Source organism: Aspergillus foveolatus (genome assembly GCF_047715535.1).
Source record: "Aspergillus foveolatus strain CBS 279.81 unplaced genomic scaffold BDW70scaffold_173, whole genome shotgun sequence".
Classification (NCBI taxonomy): domain Eukaryota; kingdom Fungi; phylum Ascomycota; class Eurotiomycetes; order Eurotiales; family Aspergillaceae; genus Aspergillus; species Aspergillus foveolatus.
Window position 1 is genome coordinate 1 of NW_027396237.1, and position 17,357 is coordinate 17,357.

General features: G+C 50.2%; 6 protein-coding genes across 6 annotated transcripts; 5 read left to right on the forward strand and 1 right to left on the reverse strand.

The window, feature by feature from the left end:
- The first annotated feature begins 907 nt into the window (after nt 1-907).
- On the forward strand, nt 908-2,152 carry BDW70DRAFT_145685 (uncharacterized protein). Its single transcript, XM_073738465.1, has 2 exons — nt 908-1,035; nt 1,119-2,152. Exons 1-2 carry the CDS (start codon nt 972-974, stop codon nt 2,024-2,026), a joined length of 972 nt encoding a protein of 323 aa, XP_073590724.1. The 5' UTR covers nt 908-971; the 3' UTR covers nt 2,027-2,152.
- A 2,190-nt stretch (nt 2,153-4,342) lies between these two features.
- BDW70DRAFT_154588 (RNA recognition motif domain-containing protein) lies at nt 4,343-5,342 on the forward strand (the record flags this gene model as incomplete). Its single annotated transcript, XM_073739883.1, has 4 exons — nt 4,343-4,376; nt 4,432-4,681; nt 4,744-5,091; nt 5,150-5,342. 4 exons carry the CDS (start codon nt 4,343-4,345, stop codon nt 5,340-5,342), a joined length of 825 nt encoding a protein of 274 aa, XP_073590725.1.
- Nucleotides 5,343-6,241: 899 nt separating this feature from the next.
- Nucleotides 6,242-9,220, forward strand: BDW70DRAFT_154589 (Zn(II)2Cys6 transcription factor; the record flags this gene model as incomplete). The annotated part of the gene is made up of 8 exons (XM_073739884.1): nt 6,242-6,266; nt 6,460-6,774; nt 6,881-7,138; nt 7,195-7,598; nt 7,704-7,982; nt 8,078-8,219; nt 8,292-8,996; nt 9,036-9,220. 8 exons carry the CDS (start codon nt 6,242-6,244, stop codon nt 9,218-9,220), a joined length of 2,313 nt encoding a protein of 770 aa, XP_073590726.1.
- Nucleotides 9,221-9,455: 235 nt separating this feature from the next.
- Nucleotides 9,456-12,218, forward strand: BDW70DRAFT_164994 (cytochrome P450; the record flags this gene model as incomplete). Its single annotated transcript, XM_073741622.1, has 12 exons — nt 9,456-9,758; nt 9,823-9,942; nt 10,013-10,074; nt 10,723-10,745; nt 10,813-10,946; nt 11,012-11,158; nt 11,232-11,310; nt 11,379-11,439; nt 11,628-11,706; nt 11,782-11,845; nt 11,896-12,140; nt 12,195-12,218. The coding sequence occupies 12 exons, from the start codon at nt 9,456-9,458 to the stop codon at nt 12,216-12,218; spliced, it is 1,341 nt and encodes a 446-aa protein (XP_073590727.1).
- Nucleotides 12,219-13,686: 1,468 nt separating this feature from the next.
- Nucleotides 13,687-14,986, reverse strand: BDW70DRAFT_164995 (uncharacterized protein; the record flags this gene model as incomplete). Its single annotated transcript, XM_073741623.1, has 4 exons — nt 13,687-13,712; nt 13,778-14,649; nt 14,709-14,851; nt 14,906-14,986. The coding sequence occupies 4 exons, from the start codon at nt 14,984-14,986 to the stop codon at nt 13,687-13,689; spliced, it is 1,122 nt and encodes a 373-aa protein (XP_073590728.1).
- Nucleotides 14,987-15,467: 481 nt separating this feature from the next.
- Nucleotides 15,468-15,940, forward strand: BDW70DRAFT_31802 (uncharacterized protein). The gene has a single exon (XM_073743740.1). It carries the CDS (start codon nt 15,509-15,511, stop codon nt 15,851-15,853), a length of 345 nt encoding a protein of 114 aa, XP_073590729.1. The 5' UTR covers nt 15,468-15,508; the 3' UTR covers nt 15,854-15,940.
- The last annotated feature ends 1,417 nt before the right edge of the window (nt 15,941-17,357 follow it).

Below are 17,357 nucleotides of genomic sequence, written 5' to 3' on the forward strand. Positions count from 1 at the left end.
TATAGGCTATCCAGCGTATCAAGGCTTCCTCCTGATGGCCCTGAAGGGCTTTATTAACCGGTTTCCGGGCTGCACGAGGCTGGCTGCCCTTTTTAATGCGGTCACGTAGGGTCCCATAAGGAACACCATATTCTCGCGCAATCTTCGAGATATTTGGTTTTTCTTGGGCTTGAGCGGCTTCGCAGGCCCTAGTCATGCAAGGTTCATTGAATTTAATAACTTTAGGCATGTTGGGTGGGAAAGGCCTTAAAAATATGAAGTTATTGAGAAATTGGCGGTTACGGTGAAAATGGCGGTTACGGTGTGGCTCACCCACAGCGGGAAGCGGTGTGGGTGGGCTGGAAGTCACGGATATTGGGGCACTCCGTTGCACTGTGCCGTGGCATGTGGCAAAGTATTGATTGTCAAAATGCTGCTGGAGGCTGGCGCGGATCCTACTGTCGTAGCTGGTCGCAGGAAATTCGGGAACAAGTCCCCATTGGAGGTTGCTGAGAAGGTGCCGCACCTGGAGAGCCGCGAGGCAATAGTAACCCTACTACAGTCGTACGCTTGCCGAGACCCCCAGTAGCGAGCCAAGCTAGTGGGAAATCGGACGGTGGCATTTCTTGGGATGCCCCGGCTTCTCCGAATTAAGGGGTACTGGGCGGAAGTAGCCGAATGGCCCAGGGGGTACTCTTTAGGGCCGGATCATTTCCCGATATAGAATCCGAATCGTCCAATCTCTGTTGATACTATGCGCACAATGTTGGTGTTGGTGTACGACCAGTAAACCTAGCAAAGGCCTGCGATTCATTTCGTACTTTTCACTATTTTGCACTTGGCCGTCTAAGTCTGTTCCTAAGCTGCAGCTGTTATTACTTTCGCTAGTTCCGCACGCAGCAAATATTAAGAGCATTTGACCACCAAAGACGAACCCTCCTTCGCCCATCAGCCTGTGCCTTAGTCCCGTCCCCGCATGCTCGTGATCAGCTATGAGGTTACTGTGGCCGCTGGCATGGCTGGTCCTCTCAGTCTCCGCGAACTTGCTTAGAGCCGGTAATTATTCGCCCACAGTTCCTTACGAGGCAGATTCAAGCAGAGCTAGCCGCTCTAGGAGCGCGTACTAACAGTGAAACCAGGAGAGACTGATGACCTCCGCCTTGAGGAGCGGGCATCCCATCTGGCCAAGCGCTCACGACCCAAATGCGGCCCCAACCTAGCGTTGGCCAACAAAATCAGGCTCAGCGGCAGCACGACCTCGCACAACGTATCATTGGGCTTCATCCGTCTTGAGCGCAATGGAACCGTCTCCTCCTCCTCCATCCCCGCCCAACGGGACAAGCGCATGGAGCTCCCCGATCACGATATCGGTGCCTTCTACGGAAAGGAGCTGCCTCGACTCAGCGAGCCGATTGTCCCGCACGACACCGCGCCCATCCCAGAGGACATGAGCACGGCCGTGATGAAGACGTTCAGCAGCCTCGGGCGCCGGAAGCAATACAGTACGGGGGTGGCGCATCTATCCGGCTGCACGACCATGTACATCATCAGCCGCCGGGCCGTGTACGCGACACACTGGTGGGAGAACGTCTCGTTCGACCCGGATCCCGAGTGGCTCGGAGATGACAGAACCGAGGAGGGTATCTTCCAGTCCACTGTCCTCGACATGCTGGCGCAAGGCGGGAGATACCACCCCCGACTGGACGCGCTTCTTATCGAGGACAACTACATCCAGGCGTACTTGATCCACCCGATGCAGACATGGCATGAGAATACAGGGGATGTGGGCTATCCGGAGAAGTGGGAGGCCATTCGAAACAAGGTCGGGGAGCTTGTGCCTACCTCGCAGGATCCAGCGCGGTGGACAGATATCCCGTACAAAGCGCTGATGAATAATGACGAGGAGCTTGATGAGCGTGGCGGGACAGCGGGGAAGAACCTATTCAAGTTTGACCCGCTGCATATCTTTGAGTCCGGGGCCAAGGGGCCGTTGGCGATGATGTGGGCTGAGGACCGGCTGGAACCATATCATCGGGATCAATGGTAAGTAAGCTTAAGCGTTGAGCTGTTTGATGCCGATTGAGAATATTAATTTAAAACTTTCTGGGGCTGTTGCATGTTTCTACATTGCTTACATAGGCTCAAAAAAGCTGGAAGAACTCCAGAGCTATTACCTTGTGTTCTTCAGTCCCTCCCTTTTCTATGTAATTCCCGGCTTTATAGCATCCTCGGTCCTGGCTAACTCGATTATTTACGCCTCACTGCCGTATAACCAGGTTTCTTCAGGGCTTTTCCCACGTTATATTCTAATCTAAGGTTCTTTGCGTCTACCACATATAAAACATGCATATTGGAGGAGATCGGTATAGTAGATTCGGTCAATTCAGCATCGTTATTGGGCTAATGGTATAGAATATTGAAATATGACCAGCTTGTCGGATTAATGATAGGTCCAAGGGGTTGCTCAACGGTCAAGCGATCAATCAGTGTGTTTTGTGTATTCTTGTGTTTTCTTGTGTTATTGTTCTTTTATTTAGCTCTGCAGAAAACTGTAGTTGTTAAATAGAAATAGCTGTGTTAAATAAGTTAGCCTTGCAGCACCTGTAATTACCACACTTCCTGCCCAAGCCTGCAGGCCTGTCTGTGTGCAGACTCCTTCTTTACCTTTAGATATTACTATATCAAGAATGATCAGGAAGCTCTGTTTAATCTTGGCCAGCTTCTCAGTCCCCAAAGCCATGGTTTTGTTACCATTGTGGTAACGCTCATAGTAACGAAGTCGATTGGGTCGAGCCGTGGGCCACAGCTGGCCCGACGGCGGCGAAGTCGCAGGCCGGAGGCCTTGACTGTCGCCTGCTTGTCCGTCCTAGTCGGACGGGGTTTTGTCACTTTTATATCTACTGTAGCGGGGCCAGGAGAGATAACGGCTGCGTCCCCGCCGAGGTCGGTAGCTTCAGCTACCGGCCTCGCTGGCCGCGAGTTGAAGCTATCTCGACATCGCCGGCGGCGATCTGTAGCCGATATCACACCATAAAAACATTGCACTTCTATAATAATATTGTTGTGGAAACCATGTAGTACTGCAGTCTATACTACATAGCCATCATCCCTAGGGAGCAAGTGCAACAACTTTTGGACACAATAAAAGTGCTAATTATCTTTTAAAGCATGCCAAGCTGGTAGAAGTATATAAGCAAGCTCGCAATAGCAAGCAGTGCAGAATAACTTGTACTCTGTCTTTCACGCCTGTAAAGTATAAACAATAATTGGACCAACTGCAAGTATAGAACTAGTTTACTTACTGCCTGGTCCTGTTTATTACCTGTTATACCATGGGCCTTTTTGGGGGCTATCTTGATATTATTAAAGGCCAGACACAAGGTCTTTATAGCCTTGTTAATGCCGGGAATAACCTTGCCGGCCCAGGCCCCAACACCATTCTTATCAACTTCCCAAAAACCAACATACCATTTAATAATTACAGACAAGTTGGCAGTGTTGCCAAGCATCCCTATAGCAGTCTATCTGTTGTTAGTCAATGCTACGGATCTGCTGGGCCCCGATATCAAGGATCGGGAACCTCAGGCAAACGATTGATTAAGCTCTAAAATAAGCGTTAGAGATCCGGAAATCCTTTCCCATGTCGCATCATCGAAACCACCGGACTTAGCCGCCGATTACAGATAAAGTTTGGCATGACCTTATCGCTCGTCATGGTCCTACTGTTTGGTTACATCCATGTCTTTCCACAAATGTATTTAGGACTACGAGGAATCCCCCCAGCTGGAGGATCCCCAAGGTTTAGTCTTGTATTAAATTAACTATTCGTTTCCTTATTATTGGCCTTACGTGGCATCGGCATCCTTACCTGGTTGACAGGCTGATCTGCCCTGACAAAGTAGATCCTTAACAATATGACACCTAGTCAGATATGGAACTTCCATATTTTGGATATCAGAACTGCAAGCTCTGGCCTGCTGATGGTTATGCAGAGACTTCTGCTATTTCCACAGTTTAAAAGTTATATCTCTTCTAACTGCTGTATTAGGCCAGGTTGATTATTATTTCTTGTGTATTTAAAGCTGCTCTATAGAGCTAGATTGTAAGAATCAGACCTTCATTCTTTTATATTAGTTGACAGTTGATGCTGGTAATTACGTCGATTCGGATGCTCTATAGTTTATTAATTTCAGAAAATCGAAATCCAAATTCATGGTGTGGGTAACGGTATTACAAAGCTGACATGGGAGGCTGGTGCTGCCAAGACAGGTGGGGCGTCCACCTCACCTTTTTCTAGGTCCACTGACCTCTGTACTCTCCTCATTCCGTCTCCGCTTTCAAATTCCAGTAGACACAAATCAATATGACTTCAGACGGTCAGCATTGGCGAAGCATAGGTACTTTCCTCCCTTTTGCAGTGTATTTCCGTCTGACACCAACTTTTACCGACAGAACAACGAGGGAGCGGCCGCGCATTCGCCTCCTCCAACTGGCGCACTTCAACCGCAGAGCCAGTAAATCACCCCGCTGCTCCACCCCGCTCACCAATTGACGAAGCTCGACCACCACAGAAGACAACTCAACGATCAACTAATAACTCATCAGCGATAGCCGAGGGTCGACGTATTTACCTTGGAAATCTGCCCTATGCTGCAAAAGAACGCGAGATTACTGCATTCCTGGAGGAAGAAGGGTATAAGTTGTGTGTGCCCCAAGCCCTCTTTTGCTCACTTGCAGCACCCGCTAATACAAATCCTGTTCTAGTACGGCAATTGACATCTCCATTGATCCTTTCAGCGGCAGAAACCCTTCGTATTGCTTCATTGAATTCGACACAAAGGATAAAGCGGACCGGGCAATGGGCGAACTGAACGGCCGCGAATTCCTCGGCCGGCCGGTCAAGGTGAAACCATGCATTCCAAAGGAACAACGCAAAGGCAGTGGCCAGAATTCGGGGTATGTGTTTGATAGATGGCAGAGGAACGATGCAGCCCGGCATTTCAAGGGCTATGCTGCGAGGGGATGCCGCTTGATTGTCCAAGGTCTGCCTAAGCCGTCGTTTCAGGCTCACATGAACGAGAAACTAGCCAAGTTCTTCCAAGACTTTGACATGTGAGTATCTTCCTATTCGCCCGTCAAAGCATTACTGACCACAATACTTGCTCGACAGACAAGCGATAAGCAAAACGATTTGTCCGCATTACCAAGGGAGAGCTGCACCGACTGCTCCCCACTACGCCTATGTCGATTTCGCCAGTGCCTCACAAGCTCAGGCAGCAATCGATGCCCTAGATGGCTCCGTCGGACCCTGGGGAACTGTCTTGAAACTGACCAAAGCAAAAACCGACTGGAATGGCCCCTAAGCTGTGACCTGTAGGAAGCCATGCCAAGAACCCAAGCGTGCCGCTTGTGCGGATACATGGCCGTTGTGTAAGAGCACGTGTCCGGGCAAGCATACTCCCACTAAAACAGAAAGGTTACTGTGATCAGACCTCATGGTCTAATCTGCCCGGATTGCACCTATGTAGCTAGCTTGCCCGTGACAAGACGCTAGAGTTCTTGGACTAACCCCCACCAATAGGGAGCAAGAGCTATATTAGTTGCTATATTTTAGGTAACCCTCCTATCGTCAAGAGAGGTTTTAAACACAAACTTTTGCCAGGTTTGAAGTCAAAGACATAAGGGCGAGATATGCGGCTGCCTTGCTTCGTTTTCTCATCTTCTGCTATTTAACCTCTTATTAACTCACCATGGTCTGTTGGTTGAGCGTGCAAATTATCTCTATCAACCAGGACTAACCAGCTCTTCAAGCATCACTCAAACAGCTGACCCACATCAATGTGATTGCGGATATCAGGAGCTCTTAAAACAGGATGCAGATTATCCTGGCCATGCTCCGCCATTCCTTTATATACCTCCCACCGCACGCGCTTACCGAAGACTTTTTCCATTAGTATTGGCACAAGCAGGTATAACAGGTCTCAGGGCGCATGGACAAAGACTATACCGCCTGGCATAAGACACAACATGCATAGATATTACTCACACTTTCTGGGTGTGGATAAATAAGGTTAAAAGCATGGCTGAGTTTTTCCCCTGGTACTTAGAAATGTGCAGCAGGCCTTAGGAACAAAGTCTACAGGGACAAACTCTTTGTACTGATCTGAAAGAAGCACGTAAGAACCCAGCTCTGGTCCCCAGTGGCAATCCTACCGGAGTCAAAGGTGGTTTCGCCGCCCCTGTTCGTCGGCCTTCTTTCCCCATGCATGTTCCGTTTTGTTTTCACTGTAGGCTCCGGTGGCAGTTATTGTTAAGGGTCTACTTCGTCAGGGTAGATCAGCCTGTCATCCAGGTAAGGATGCCGATCCTGTGGAAAAGCGTTCAATAGATGGTATATTCCCAAGCTGGTCTATCTGAGTCGCTCTCCAATACTTAACAGCGATCTCTTAACTAGACACTGAAGAATAAGCTGTTCCATAGTAACCAAAACCAAGCCCAAAGGGCCAAAGATGCGAATTCGAGGAGCGTGCGACAGCTGTGTCAAAGCCAAGGCCCGTTGCTCGCCCTCTTTCCCATGTATTCGGTGTATCAAGAAAGATATTTCTTGCACGAGGAAGGCCGCGCAGAGATCGACCAATGCGCTACAGTCTGACGACGGGTCTCTCGCCAACCAGCCGGTGCTTGACGGGTCTGGCCCAGTCGAGAGCCAACTGGAGGTGTCCCGCCATGATGGCAATAGCAGCATGGGGCAGTGTGTGTCCACCTTGCCAATGCCGCTATTATCAGTCAACACAGGTGGGCTTCCACAGGAACAGGGGACAGATTTGAACCAGAGGTCACTCGCTAATGATACTCGGAGGGCCGGAGACTGTACCATCAGCGACGGAAACTCCTGCTGCAGATTCTACATACGCTTCTATGTTTGACTGGTCTTTTCAGAGCTGCACGCTGTCGCAGGGGCTCAGCATGGACTTTCTTGACCTTTGGGCTCTCCCTGGGAATGGACCTCAACTTGATCTCGGTGAGATGCCGGAGCCGTATGGTGCTGCAGCCGGACGACCGGATGCAGACACGTTTGCCACTGAGCCCTTCCAGCAAGTCCAACAATCAGCGAGCAATGAGTTGCGTGACCCGTCAGATTCATGGCATACATACGGCGGTTCTGGGATGGTTCAATCGAACCTCTGGAGAGATCCAGACCAAGAGGATCGATAGAGCCTGGACATGATGTCAATAAAGCCGCGTATGGGCGTGAAGAGTCATGCGGAACCCCAAGATCAATTATCAACTTACTCAGTTTAAATGATATCCTGGCAATGGAGGATCTAGGTCATGTTGCCCCAGTTCGAGAAGGCCAAATGGCGGAGTTGTCGGCGTTGATTGCAAAGGCACGCTGCCCGGAATCTGCGACCTGCGACCCAAGTGTCAAAGGACTCTTGAACAATCCCGAAGTTATCAACGCCTTTGTCCAGCTGTACTTTGAACACTATCAGCCAACCCTGCCTCTTCTTCACAAAGCAACGTTTAATGTGTCCCACGCACCCCCGTTGCTGATACTCGCAGTTGCCAGCATTGGGAGTCGGTTTTCTAAAACTCCACAGGCGTCTACACTGTGCTCCGTCCTGGGGGAATATTGCGCAAAGCAATCAAAAGCCTGGTATATCGCCCGTATAAGAGCGAATCAGAAAAAAGTCCGCTAATTTCAATTCACCTTGGTTTTCTAGATGGAGGAAGAGATTCATCAGACCATTGAAATCCCGTTCGCGCAAGCAGCACTTCTCAACCAAATCCAGATGGCGTTTGACGGCTCCCGGCACATCGCCTTGAAAGCCCAGTTCCAGCGGGCCATGCTTATTACGGTGTGCCGTGGCCTGAATTCTAGAATGCGCCGCGAGGACTTGCTCCAGAAGCAGGAAAATGAGTCAGATGCTAGTTGCCGCGGTTCAGCGGTATCCAAGTGGCTTGGTAGAGAGCTCGGCAGAAGACTTACATATGCAATTTGGGTGTGTTTCCCTCCATCTTGCAGCGTTTCTCTCACACAGCGGCTATCTCTAAAATGGGTTCGGTCAGGCTGATGAAAGTTATTTTCCTTTTGCAGTTGGTCGACTGCCAGTTCAGCCTGCACGCCAGCGTCCCACCGATGATGAGTCTGGAAGACCTCGATCCTTGCTTGCCTTGCCCCGACTCACTATGCGATCTTAATGCGGCGGCCCTATCTCGGGAGCTGCACAGTTTACAGAGTAGGCTATCCCCCTCCGCGTCTCTTGCTCTTACAGGGGTTGCTGACCGTGAGTTAGACTGTACCCGGGCAGTGAGGCTCAAGGACGCTTTGAATCCCCGGAAGCTCGGGGACATTTTACAGTCACAAGACCTTGGACTCTTCTCGCAATCGATCGCGATGACTGCGGTATTTTATCAGTGGCACATGGCAACCAGTGTCAATCGCTACATACTCCAGGGCGATGTAGACCAGTCTAGACAGCACCGCAGATTACACTCGCCACCTTGGGAACATTATGGAGTAGCGGCGACTGGCGATGAGCTAACTCCCTCGAAGCCACTGGTGCCTGGAGTCCAGCGTGCGCAATGGACGAGCGCTGCCTTTGAAGCCATCAACGCAGTCTGCAGCAATATCACCGCCTACCGAAAGAGTGACGCATCACAGCTGCTGAAGCTGCATCACCACATTTCTATAATACTCATTGTACCCCTGCAGCCCATGTGCGAGTACATTGGGTGGATGGTAACAAAGCCCTGTATGACGGCCGCGCGCGAACGTCTCTGCGCCTGGTTACGCGCTGAAATTCAGAATGCCCGAAGGGCGGTCATGCACGCAATCACACTATTCTGTCTCGTTCGTAAGAGGAAGTCCGCTGCTCACAGTGAAAATCATCATCTTTTTGTAGCATTCTTGACCATCTGGACGTTTTTCTCCCTAGACCCACTGGCTCGTCCTACCAATGAGGATGCATCCGCTAGCGAAGACGAGGAACGGTCTTGCTGCATTGAATGGGATGGTGGAGTCGACATCGCTGAGAAGGAGGGATGAATCAGAGCCTCTGGTCATCCCCGTATCCGGATTGCAGGGGTGGGAAATCTGGAAGAGCCCCGTGGCATACGCCGAACCCTGGTCGAGACACATCGGATCCTCCTCTCGGACCAGGTGTGGGGGATCAGCCGGCTGTTTGCGGGTGTGCTTGAGGGACTCATTAGCCAGGGACCTGCTAGTGGTCAGACTTGAATGATGAATAGATACTGCATAAGATGCTTATACACGACCGTATGCGAGAAGAGGAAAAACCCACTCGGGTCGGAGCTTGCCCTTCCAGCTCTACGTTAGAGACGAGCTGCTCCCCGCACCCCACATCGGATAGGCTGCAGATCATGGAATGAATGCGACACGCATAGCTACATATATAGGGAGTAGACATGGTACACGCAGACTGCCAGCTACCGCAGAAAATACGGGTGAAAAAATGGACGAAAACAAGATATCAACTCTCCCTCACTGGCCGCTCCTGGCTGCGTTTTGCAGCCTGCTAGGGGCAGCCCTATTTGCATTTCTCTGGGGTCACCCTACTGGTGCTAAAAGGCTACCCCTTCCGCCTCAACCTAAGGGCAATATCATCTTAGGAAACCTGTCAGAAGTCATCGCAGCAAGCAAAGAGAGCATCCAGCATCTGCTGATGCATCGCTGGGCTCGCGAGCACGGCGAGGTGTTTCGCGTCCGCCTTGGTCCAGTAACAGAGTATCTCCTCAACTCGGATCGCGCTGTCAAGGTGAGTGGAGCGGCGTCTTTTCCTTTCTTGCTTCCAGAGCTGATACTAACTCCTGCCTCTCAAGGAAATCATGGACCGCTCGTCCGCAGTATCGTCAGAGCGGCCGCGCTGGATTGTCAGCAACGAGCTCATCTGCAACCAACTGAATGTTCTCTTGCTCCATGGGAGTGATCCACGGTGGAAGGTAAGATCCAACACCCGTCAGGGGCCTACGCGGTGTCGTGCTGACAATGACTCTGTGCCCTACGACATAGACACAGCGACGCGTGATCAACACATATCTGACCAGCGTACCACGAGCTGACGCTGGGCTACCGTGAGTTTGAACTGCCCCCTTTATTTTGATCAGCATAGTACTCACCGTCCTTGCAGGTTTCTCCACTATGAAACCGCCAGATTTCTGCACGATATAACGAATAGTCCGGACGCTGGTCTGGATGGGACTCGAATTTTGAGGTCGATTGCTCGATATACGTATAGTTGTCACGAGCTAGAGTCGTTGATACTAACAAGTAGCATTGGACTAGAGAAGAATTCGCTAAAGAACTAATAAACAGTGACCGTCGAACTTCTTATATGCTTTGCCTGAATGGCAAGCTTGGTAGCAAGCTCGGACCATTGGACTCCGAGCGTGTTGATCAGTATCGAGCATATTGGTCACGTTGGTCACGTTGATCATGTTGATCATGTCCAGTATGTCCGGCTTATCCGGCTCGTCGCAATTCGGGCAATGCTCGAATCAAGACTTCGGGCGTAGCTCGTCACAATAGTACATTTGCAACGCAGACTTTTGCGATGGATGTGCGTGCATTTTGTTAACTTCTCTTATACGTTGGTTCGCCTGATGTACTAATAAAATGTCTACTCGGGTAGATACCCGATACAGATGATCCCGTCATAGACTACATCCATGGTGCGTTTCTTGTCATATCACAGGTTTACTCGACTAACATTCAACGGATAGAAACGGGCTCGCGCAGATCCTGGGTACGTAAGCGTTATAGTGAAGCTTGTAAATGGTGTCTGTGACTGTTGTTAACGTTGCTTCCTGCAGGCACAATCCCAGGAATGCACATGGTTGATATATTCACATGGCTAAACCATCCACCACTCTCCCTCAAGCCGTGGGAGCGAGATGCCAGGCAGAGGTTCCAGCGAGATATGAAATGGTGCTTGGCGCGGTTACAGGTATGACATATTTTCATTAACAGCGAGACGCGCAATTGAGTCCATCATCTGACTGGGCACACTAGAAGCTCAAAGACCCGGCCTTTGCTGGGGAATACATGGCCGACGCATTCCTGCCTTCTGTGCTTCGAGCCCCCGATTGTGGCGGCCTTGACAGCGAAGCGGAAGCAGCATATCTGGCCCTTCAGCTTATTATCGGTGCTGCCGACACGGTACGCTCTTGCCTTATGTTTTCAATAATCAGCCGTCAGAATCGCATAATAATAACGCTGCGAAAACTACCAGAGCCAGATCTCAACGTGGTCATTCTTGGAAGCGATGCTGCAATACCCGGATGTTCAGCGGAAAACCCGGGCAGAGATTGGTATTGAAGATTTAACGCACTACCTCCGGAAGATATTCGCTAACGTTTAATTTTGTTCCCCTGCACAGAAGCAGTGGTCGGTGATCGCCTCCCAGAGTTCGCTGATCTGGAGCGCATTCCCTACGTTCGGTGCGTGATGAAGGAGCTCTGGCGATGGCGCCCCCCCGTTTCCCTCGGCCATCCGCACGTTACGACAAAGGATATAGTCTATAATGGGCAACGCATTCCCAAAGGTGCTCGACTGCATCTGAATGCTTGCTGAGATACGTTTTATCGCGGTTAGAAGTTAGGGCACGTCTAATGGATGTTTCTGCCAGGGCTATTTCGCACGATCCGAAAAGGCACGACGACCCAGATCACTTCTGGCCCGAGAGATACGCTGATGATCACACAACCGTAAGCCGAGGCGATCCAGTTATCCTAAGATATATAACGCAGCTAGCCAGAGGTTGGCGATGGTAGACCATACAGAGTATCAACTCCCCGGACGTGACTAAACGCGATCACTTTGCATTTGGCGCAGGGCGACGCGTCTGTACGTGATGACCGCATGGGTTCGCGCCTCGACGCAGCTAATCGTAATAGGTCCCGGATACCATGTTGCCGAACGCTCGCTCGCCATGGCCGTGATGCGGATTCTCTGGGCCTGTGAGATCAAGTGGGCCGGGGGGACACGGCAACCCGTCGATCCGTTGACATATACGCGTCGCTCTGAAATGCCCGGGAACCCATCATCGAGACTGCCCGTTACACTGCGGGTTCTGAGCCAGGAGAAGGCGGACATTATCAATCGCACGTTTGAGGCGTTGCAGCGGGAACGTGCGCCGATTGTGAGTGTTGGCTTCTGGTGGGTGCTGACCTTGCTAACGTATTTGCTGTATCAGGCTAGTTTGTCCTTATTGAATTAATTTTGTACGTCCAGTGGGAATGAGCAATTGGCGTGGTAAATATTATGCGCGTGGAGAAATTGTGCATTTGGAAAGTGCTTAGGTCGCTGCCTTGCCAGAATATATTTAAAAGCGGCCAACGATCGAACCCTAACGCAATGCGTCTACGCACTATCATAGCAGAAGCATGAGTAAATTGTGGCGCGAACACGCCCAGGTGCTTAGCCGCCCCCGATGGCCCCAATGGAGCCGCAATACGAGACGGAGAATGACCTGCAATGACGATCAACATACCGCTTTGTGTGATGGCCACCAATCACGAGTCTCGGAAAAGGAGTTCGTAACATCAGTCAACATGGATGCAGTGCCCTGGTATAAAAAGAAGCAGGCGACGGGCAAGTTATATAGAGGAGTTGCCATCCTGCCCGTCCCAAAGAAACCAATTCATTGATTTATCCTTTCTCGTCTGGTTAACCACACTCCACAATGCAGTTCAAATAACTTTCCCCGGTCCTCTCGGCAAACAGTGTCTTCATTATTCTGGAAACCTTCACTCTCAACGATAAGTCCAGCAGATAAGTCGGGGCCGAGAGTGTCGTGGCTCCGCACGCCCGAGCGGCGATAAGCCTGCCCGCGGCATGGACTCAAAGCGCTACAGGCGCAAAGGTGCTCCTTGCGCGGTCCTGCCTGACCCCGAATATTCCATGGGCTGCCAAACCGGCAGGCCTGCTGCCGGTCTGCTACCTTGTGCTCTCTTGACGAATACTACTGCGAGAAGCGGTACCACTGTTGGAGTACGTAAACGGGAACATAGGATGTCATGCCTGAGGTAGTGTAGCGTCGATCATTCAACAGATTGAATTAATTTATCCTCGCCGAAGCTCCAATTAGAACGGGGAAGCTGATTGTTTTTTACAATTAGTTAACGCCGCTCTGATCATATTATGAAGATTGAACGGAATGCAGATATACTATTCATAATTCACCATTCTTTTCCTGGGAAAACTTCTACATGATCCTATGGGTTCCACCAGACCATATTACCCTTGTGGAACAGTCCAGCTTCCTGCCAATCCAGCTCACGAAAGTGTCTGAGACATTGAATCCTGGTCCCTTACCTCATAATATTCAGCTGGTTGATTCCTGTCATGCTGCCCTCTCTACATCTAATTACTTGGACGAATATGATGTTGGCTTCCCTGGCCTTATAGTATAAGATTAACTACTTATGACATCTTGTTTCCAGCTGATTTGATCGAACCATTTTCTATGGTTCAAAAAACATAGTCCGCTAACAGATAAGCATGCAATTATGGCGAGACGAGCACCAGTCAATAAAAGAGAGTAGAGACTATCAAGGACAGCCCAAGGGTATTAGACCGTCATGCAGGGGCCAATAATTTAACAACAGTGGTAACTCAATCGTTTGATACCTAGTTCCCTCACTCAACCAAAAAAAATTTCCAATTAAGTGAAGAAGTACTGACGCTTACCAGAACGTCAATCGAACCTCATCTGCTAAGATCAGCACCTTTCCCCTGATTGGTGTGAAATGCACGAAAACCAGTGAAATTGTTCACAGGCCCCGGATGCTGCACCTCGAGTGATGACATCGTTCCAGTCAGAGTCAACCGCAAAATCGGGGCCATTCACAACGTTGGCAACGAGTATGGGCATCCTGTCTGAATCGTACGCCATCAGCCGATTCCAGGGCCCCGGGTAAGCAAGCAGGTTGATGTACGATGCCATCGCGATCTGCTGCCTTTTGCCTCCTGACGAAAGACCTGTTGACCCAGAGCCGGCAGGGATTGTTCTTGTGGCCGTCGTAGTGATAGTCGATTGCGCGTTGCAACTGGTGACGGTGGAGCAGGTCGTAGTACAGTCGAACTGAGGCGCCCACGAGTGCACACTGAACTCTGCGCCGCACTGTACAGCCGTTTGTAGAGGACATGCAGTCGCGCTAGGCCCACCGCGTAGCGACGCGCCAGGGATGATATTGCTAGCTGCAATATTTCTGTTATTGAAGTAGAGCCATGACAGGGCAAATGCACCAACAGCTAAGCCCTGCAACTCGCCAGGTCTTATGGCCGTGTTGAGCCTCGTTGCGGAGTTTAGAGCCCACCGGATGACTGTGTTTACGGCAGCGACGACCTCCGCATTAGTCCAAGGTAGTCGTGCCGGGTTCATGAGGAGCCAGTTGGGGAATCCATCACGGTGGATGCTGTCAGCAAGGATGTTCTGTGCGCCACATGCAACACTGCTTAGGTCTATATCGCGCGTGTGGATAGTGTTCGAGTTGAAAAAGTCATTGCCAATGTCGCAGTTGCTGTTGTCTGAGCCGGAGAGGAGCGCCTGCAGGTGCTCTGCCACGTCCGCCTGGAGCTGGATCTTTATGTCTCCTGCAGTTCCGCCATTTCCCGCCGTAGCGAGAGTTGTTATTAGAGCTGGAGGACTGCTCTATGATCAGCGTGCCATCTCGAGCAGTGCATCCCAAGGGGACGATGTTCTTACCCAGTCGCTTTGTCCAGCTCCGGTGGGGCGGTGACAGTGTGCCCTGGAACCCCTTCAGTAACTACAACAATAGCGGTGGCTGTTTCCATATTAAAGGAGTCCTCCAGCTGAGCCGGTGGGATCACAAGAGGCTCTAGGACGTACTACTCCTCCTCTAGGTATAAGAGTGGGTAAAGTATCGCAGCAACGACTCCTACCCCGGCCGCTAGCCAGTCCAGTTGTGGCTCCTCAAGGCTGCGGGACGTAAGCACGGTATCGGTGTCTTCAAGGACGTTCATGACGGCTTGGTAGCACACCGAGTCAACTGTTCTGCACTCGCTGTTCATCGCAGATCTCAGGCTCGTCTCACCCCATTTGTGGTATATTGGGCGAGGCCGCCGACGAAGAAGTAATCATCACTGACATTGCAAGAGGAGAGTATAGCGGCCAGCAGGGCGAGAGAGGAAGCGAGCGTCATCGCTTCTGGCTGAGGGCAAAATGGGACAAGATATCAATGGGACTGATGCAGCCCGGACACGTGATATATATATATGTTCATGGAACATGGTAACCGGAAAAGCAGTTTATATCTTGTCTATTGCTCATTTTCGTCGCCCGAGGGTCTAGGATAAAAGCGTACACTCATCCGATGCATAATAAATGGACCACTGGCTGTTATGCTAAAGGATGAGAAATCGCAGCCACCTCCGTAGCTCCACATACGTGCATCATCACGTGGCGTGTGATTTATGTACCAGATAAAGGCGTATTCACCATCTCATTTCACCTCACCACGGACGGAAAGGTGGCACTCCGGTACAATGGAGCCTAACAAGACACTAAACCGAGAGTTTTGCGATGCCTGCTACTTTGGTGATCTGCCAAAAGTCCGTGAAGCCATCGCCAGCGGGAGTTTATCCATTAAAACCCTGGACGAGGGCCTCCATCTCGCAACGCTCATGTCACAAGTTGAGATTGTGCCTGCTCTTTTCGACGCTGAGGCTCGCATCTCAGCACGGGCAATAGGCGCCCTCCCTGGTGAGAAGCTTCGCCAGGACCCTCGCATTGTTCGCCACTTTCTCGATCGTGGTTTGGACCCCAACGCTAGGCTCTCTAGCGGCGAGCCTCTACTCCCGTGCGTTCTAGACTTAACTGACCTGATTTAATTGATTAGCGAGCAGGAACTGACTCGGAACTGGATCAAACAGTATGCTTCTTAGTCCATCATGTGCTGCTATTTTGCTCTCGGCCGGCGCGGACCCTACCCTAGACTTCTTCAGAGCCCAAGAATGGGCCTGAATCTCGGGCCCACGGCCCAACCCATTGTGGGCTGATGGCCCAGATTTCAGGCCCAAGCCCAACCATCAGGCCCACGATGGGCCCCCAATGGGCCCCCTCAAAAGCCCATTTTTGCATAAAATCTTGGTCTTGGCATTCATAAAACTGCTAAATAATCAAGATAAAATACCAATCTTTTAGGTTTGTCAACCCGCACCGCACCGCAGCGGTGCGGTGTAGACTTGTTAAACACACGGGTTGGGTCGGGTTTTCAGGGCTAGCTGATCCGCCCGCGCGGGTTTTGGGGTGGGTTACCTGGACAGTAAACCGCCCATGGGTTAAGCAAATATTTTCAACCCGACCCAGAAAACCCAAATAGCCCAAGTATGCAGATCCCTGCTTCTACAGACAGTGATCTACATGTTTAAATAAAATACTATACTGGAATACGGTATTATATATTATTTAGTATATATATGTAATGTAAATACAGTACCATACATATTTAGATGTCTTGGCAACCCAGCGGGTTGCCCCGCCGGGGTTTGGGTCAGCCAAAAATATCCAAAACCCAATGGATTATTAGAAGGTCCAACCCAACCCAATTCTTGGCGGGTTGGGGCGGGTTGGGGCGGGTTTTGCGGGTTGGGTTTAACAAGTCTAGTCTGACAAAGGCAGTCAAGGCAGATATCTTAAAGCAAGCAATATAATTGCTGCAGCTGGAGTCAAAATAAGGTTCTAATAAGGTTCTATGATGCAACATCAAAATCTGCAGATTAATAAGATAAAGGCGTTCAACACCCCTACATTTGCTTTGTTTGTTTTCCTCTTTTGGAAGCTTGTATATGTAATAGACGGAGTCGTAGGACAGGAGGAATCAATCAATATAGCAGAAAGAATCGTATCAAATACTTGAATCAAGGACTCAGTAAGTACAGAAGACTGAAGCTTGAAGAATCCAAGAATTCGAGGGTTCTTCATCCATTTATATACATATGAGGATCTGTCGAGGAGTATTCCATAACTCCATCTCGGAGTAATACAAACTCCACTTGTATGATTGATACCGAGCTCGATATCTGTTTCTCCGTGAGGTCAAAGATACTCCGATAGAGAGGTGGGGAATTCCTATTACAGTATAGCTTCATGTCATTCGTTTTGGTTTGATTTGATTTGATTTGATTTGATTTGATTTGATTTTATTATTTAACGTCACTCGGCGGATCACGGGGCCCACGTGATCTGCGGCCTCCCAGGGGGCATCTGGACGTGCTGTCTAAACAGAACTCCCTAAAACCATCGCTTCCTTTTCTTCATCGCTTCCTTTTCTTCATCGCTTCCTTTTCTTCATCGCTTCCTTTTCTTCATCGCTTCCTTTTCTTCATCGCTTCC

Bases quoted from the DNA above. Each gene is read 5' to 3' on its own strand.
- BDW70DRAFT_31802 (XM_073743740.1), top strand. From the start codon at position 15,509: ATGGAGCCTAACAAGACACTAAACCGAGAGTTTTGCGATGCCTGCTAC.
- BDW70DRAFT_145685 (XM_073738465.1), top strand. From the start codon at position 972: ATGAGGTTACTGTGGCCGCTGGCATGGCTGGTCCTCTCAGTCTCCGCG. The intron at 1,036-1,118 runs GTAATTATTCGC...CAGTGAAACCAG, and splicing joins CGCGAACTTGCTTAGAGCCG to GAGAGACTGATGACCTCCGC.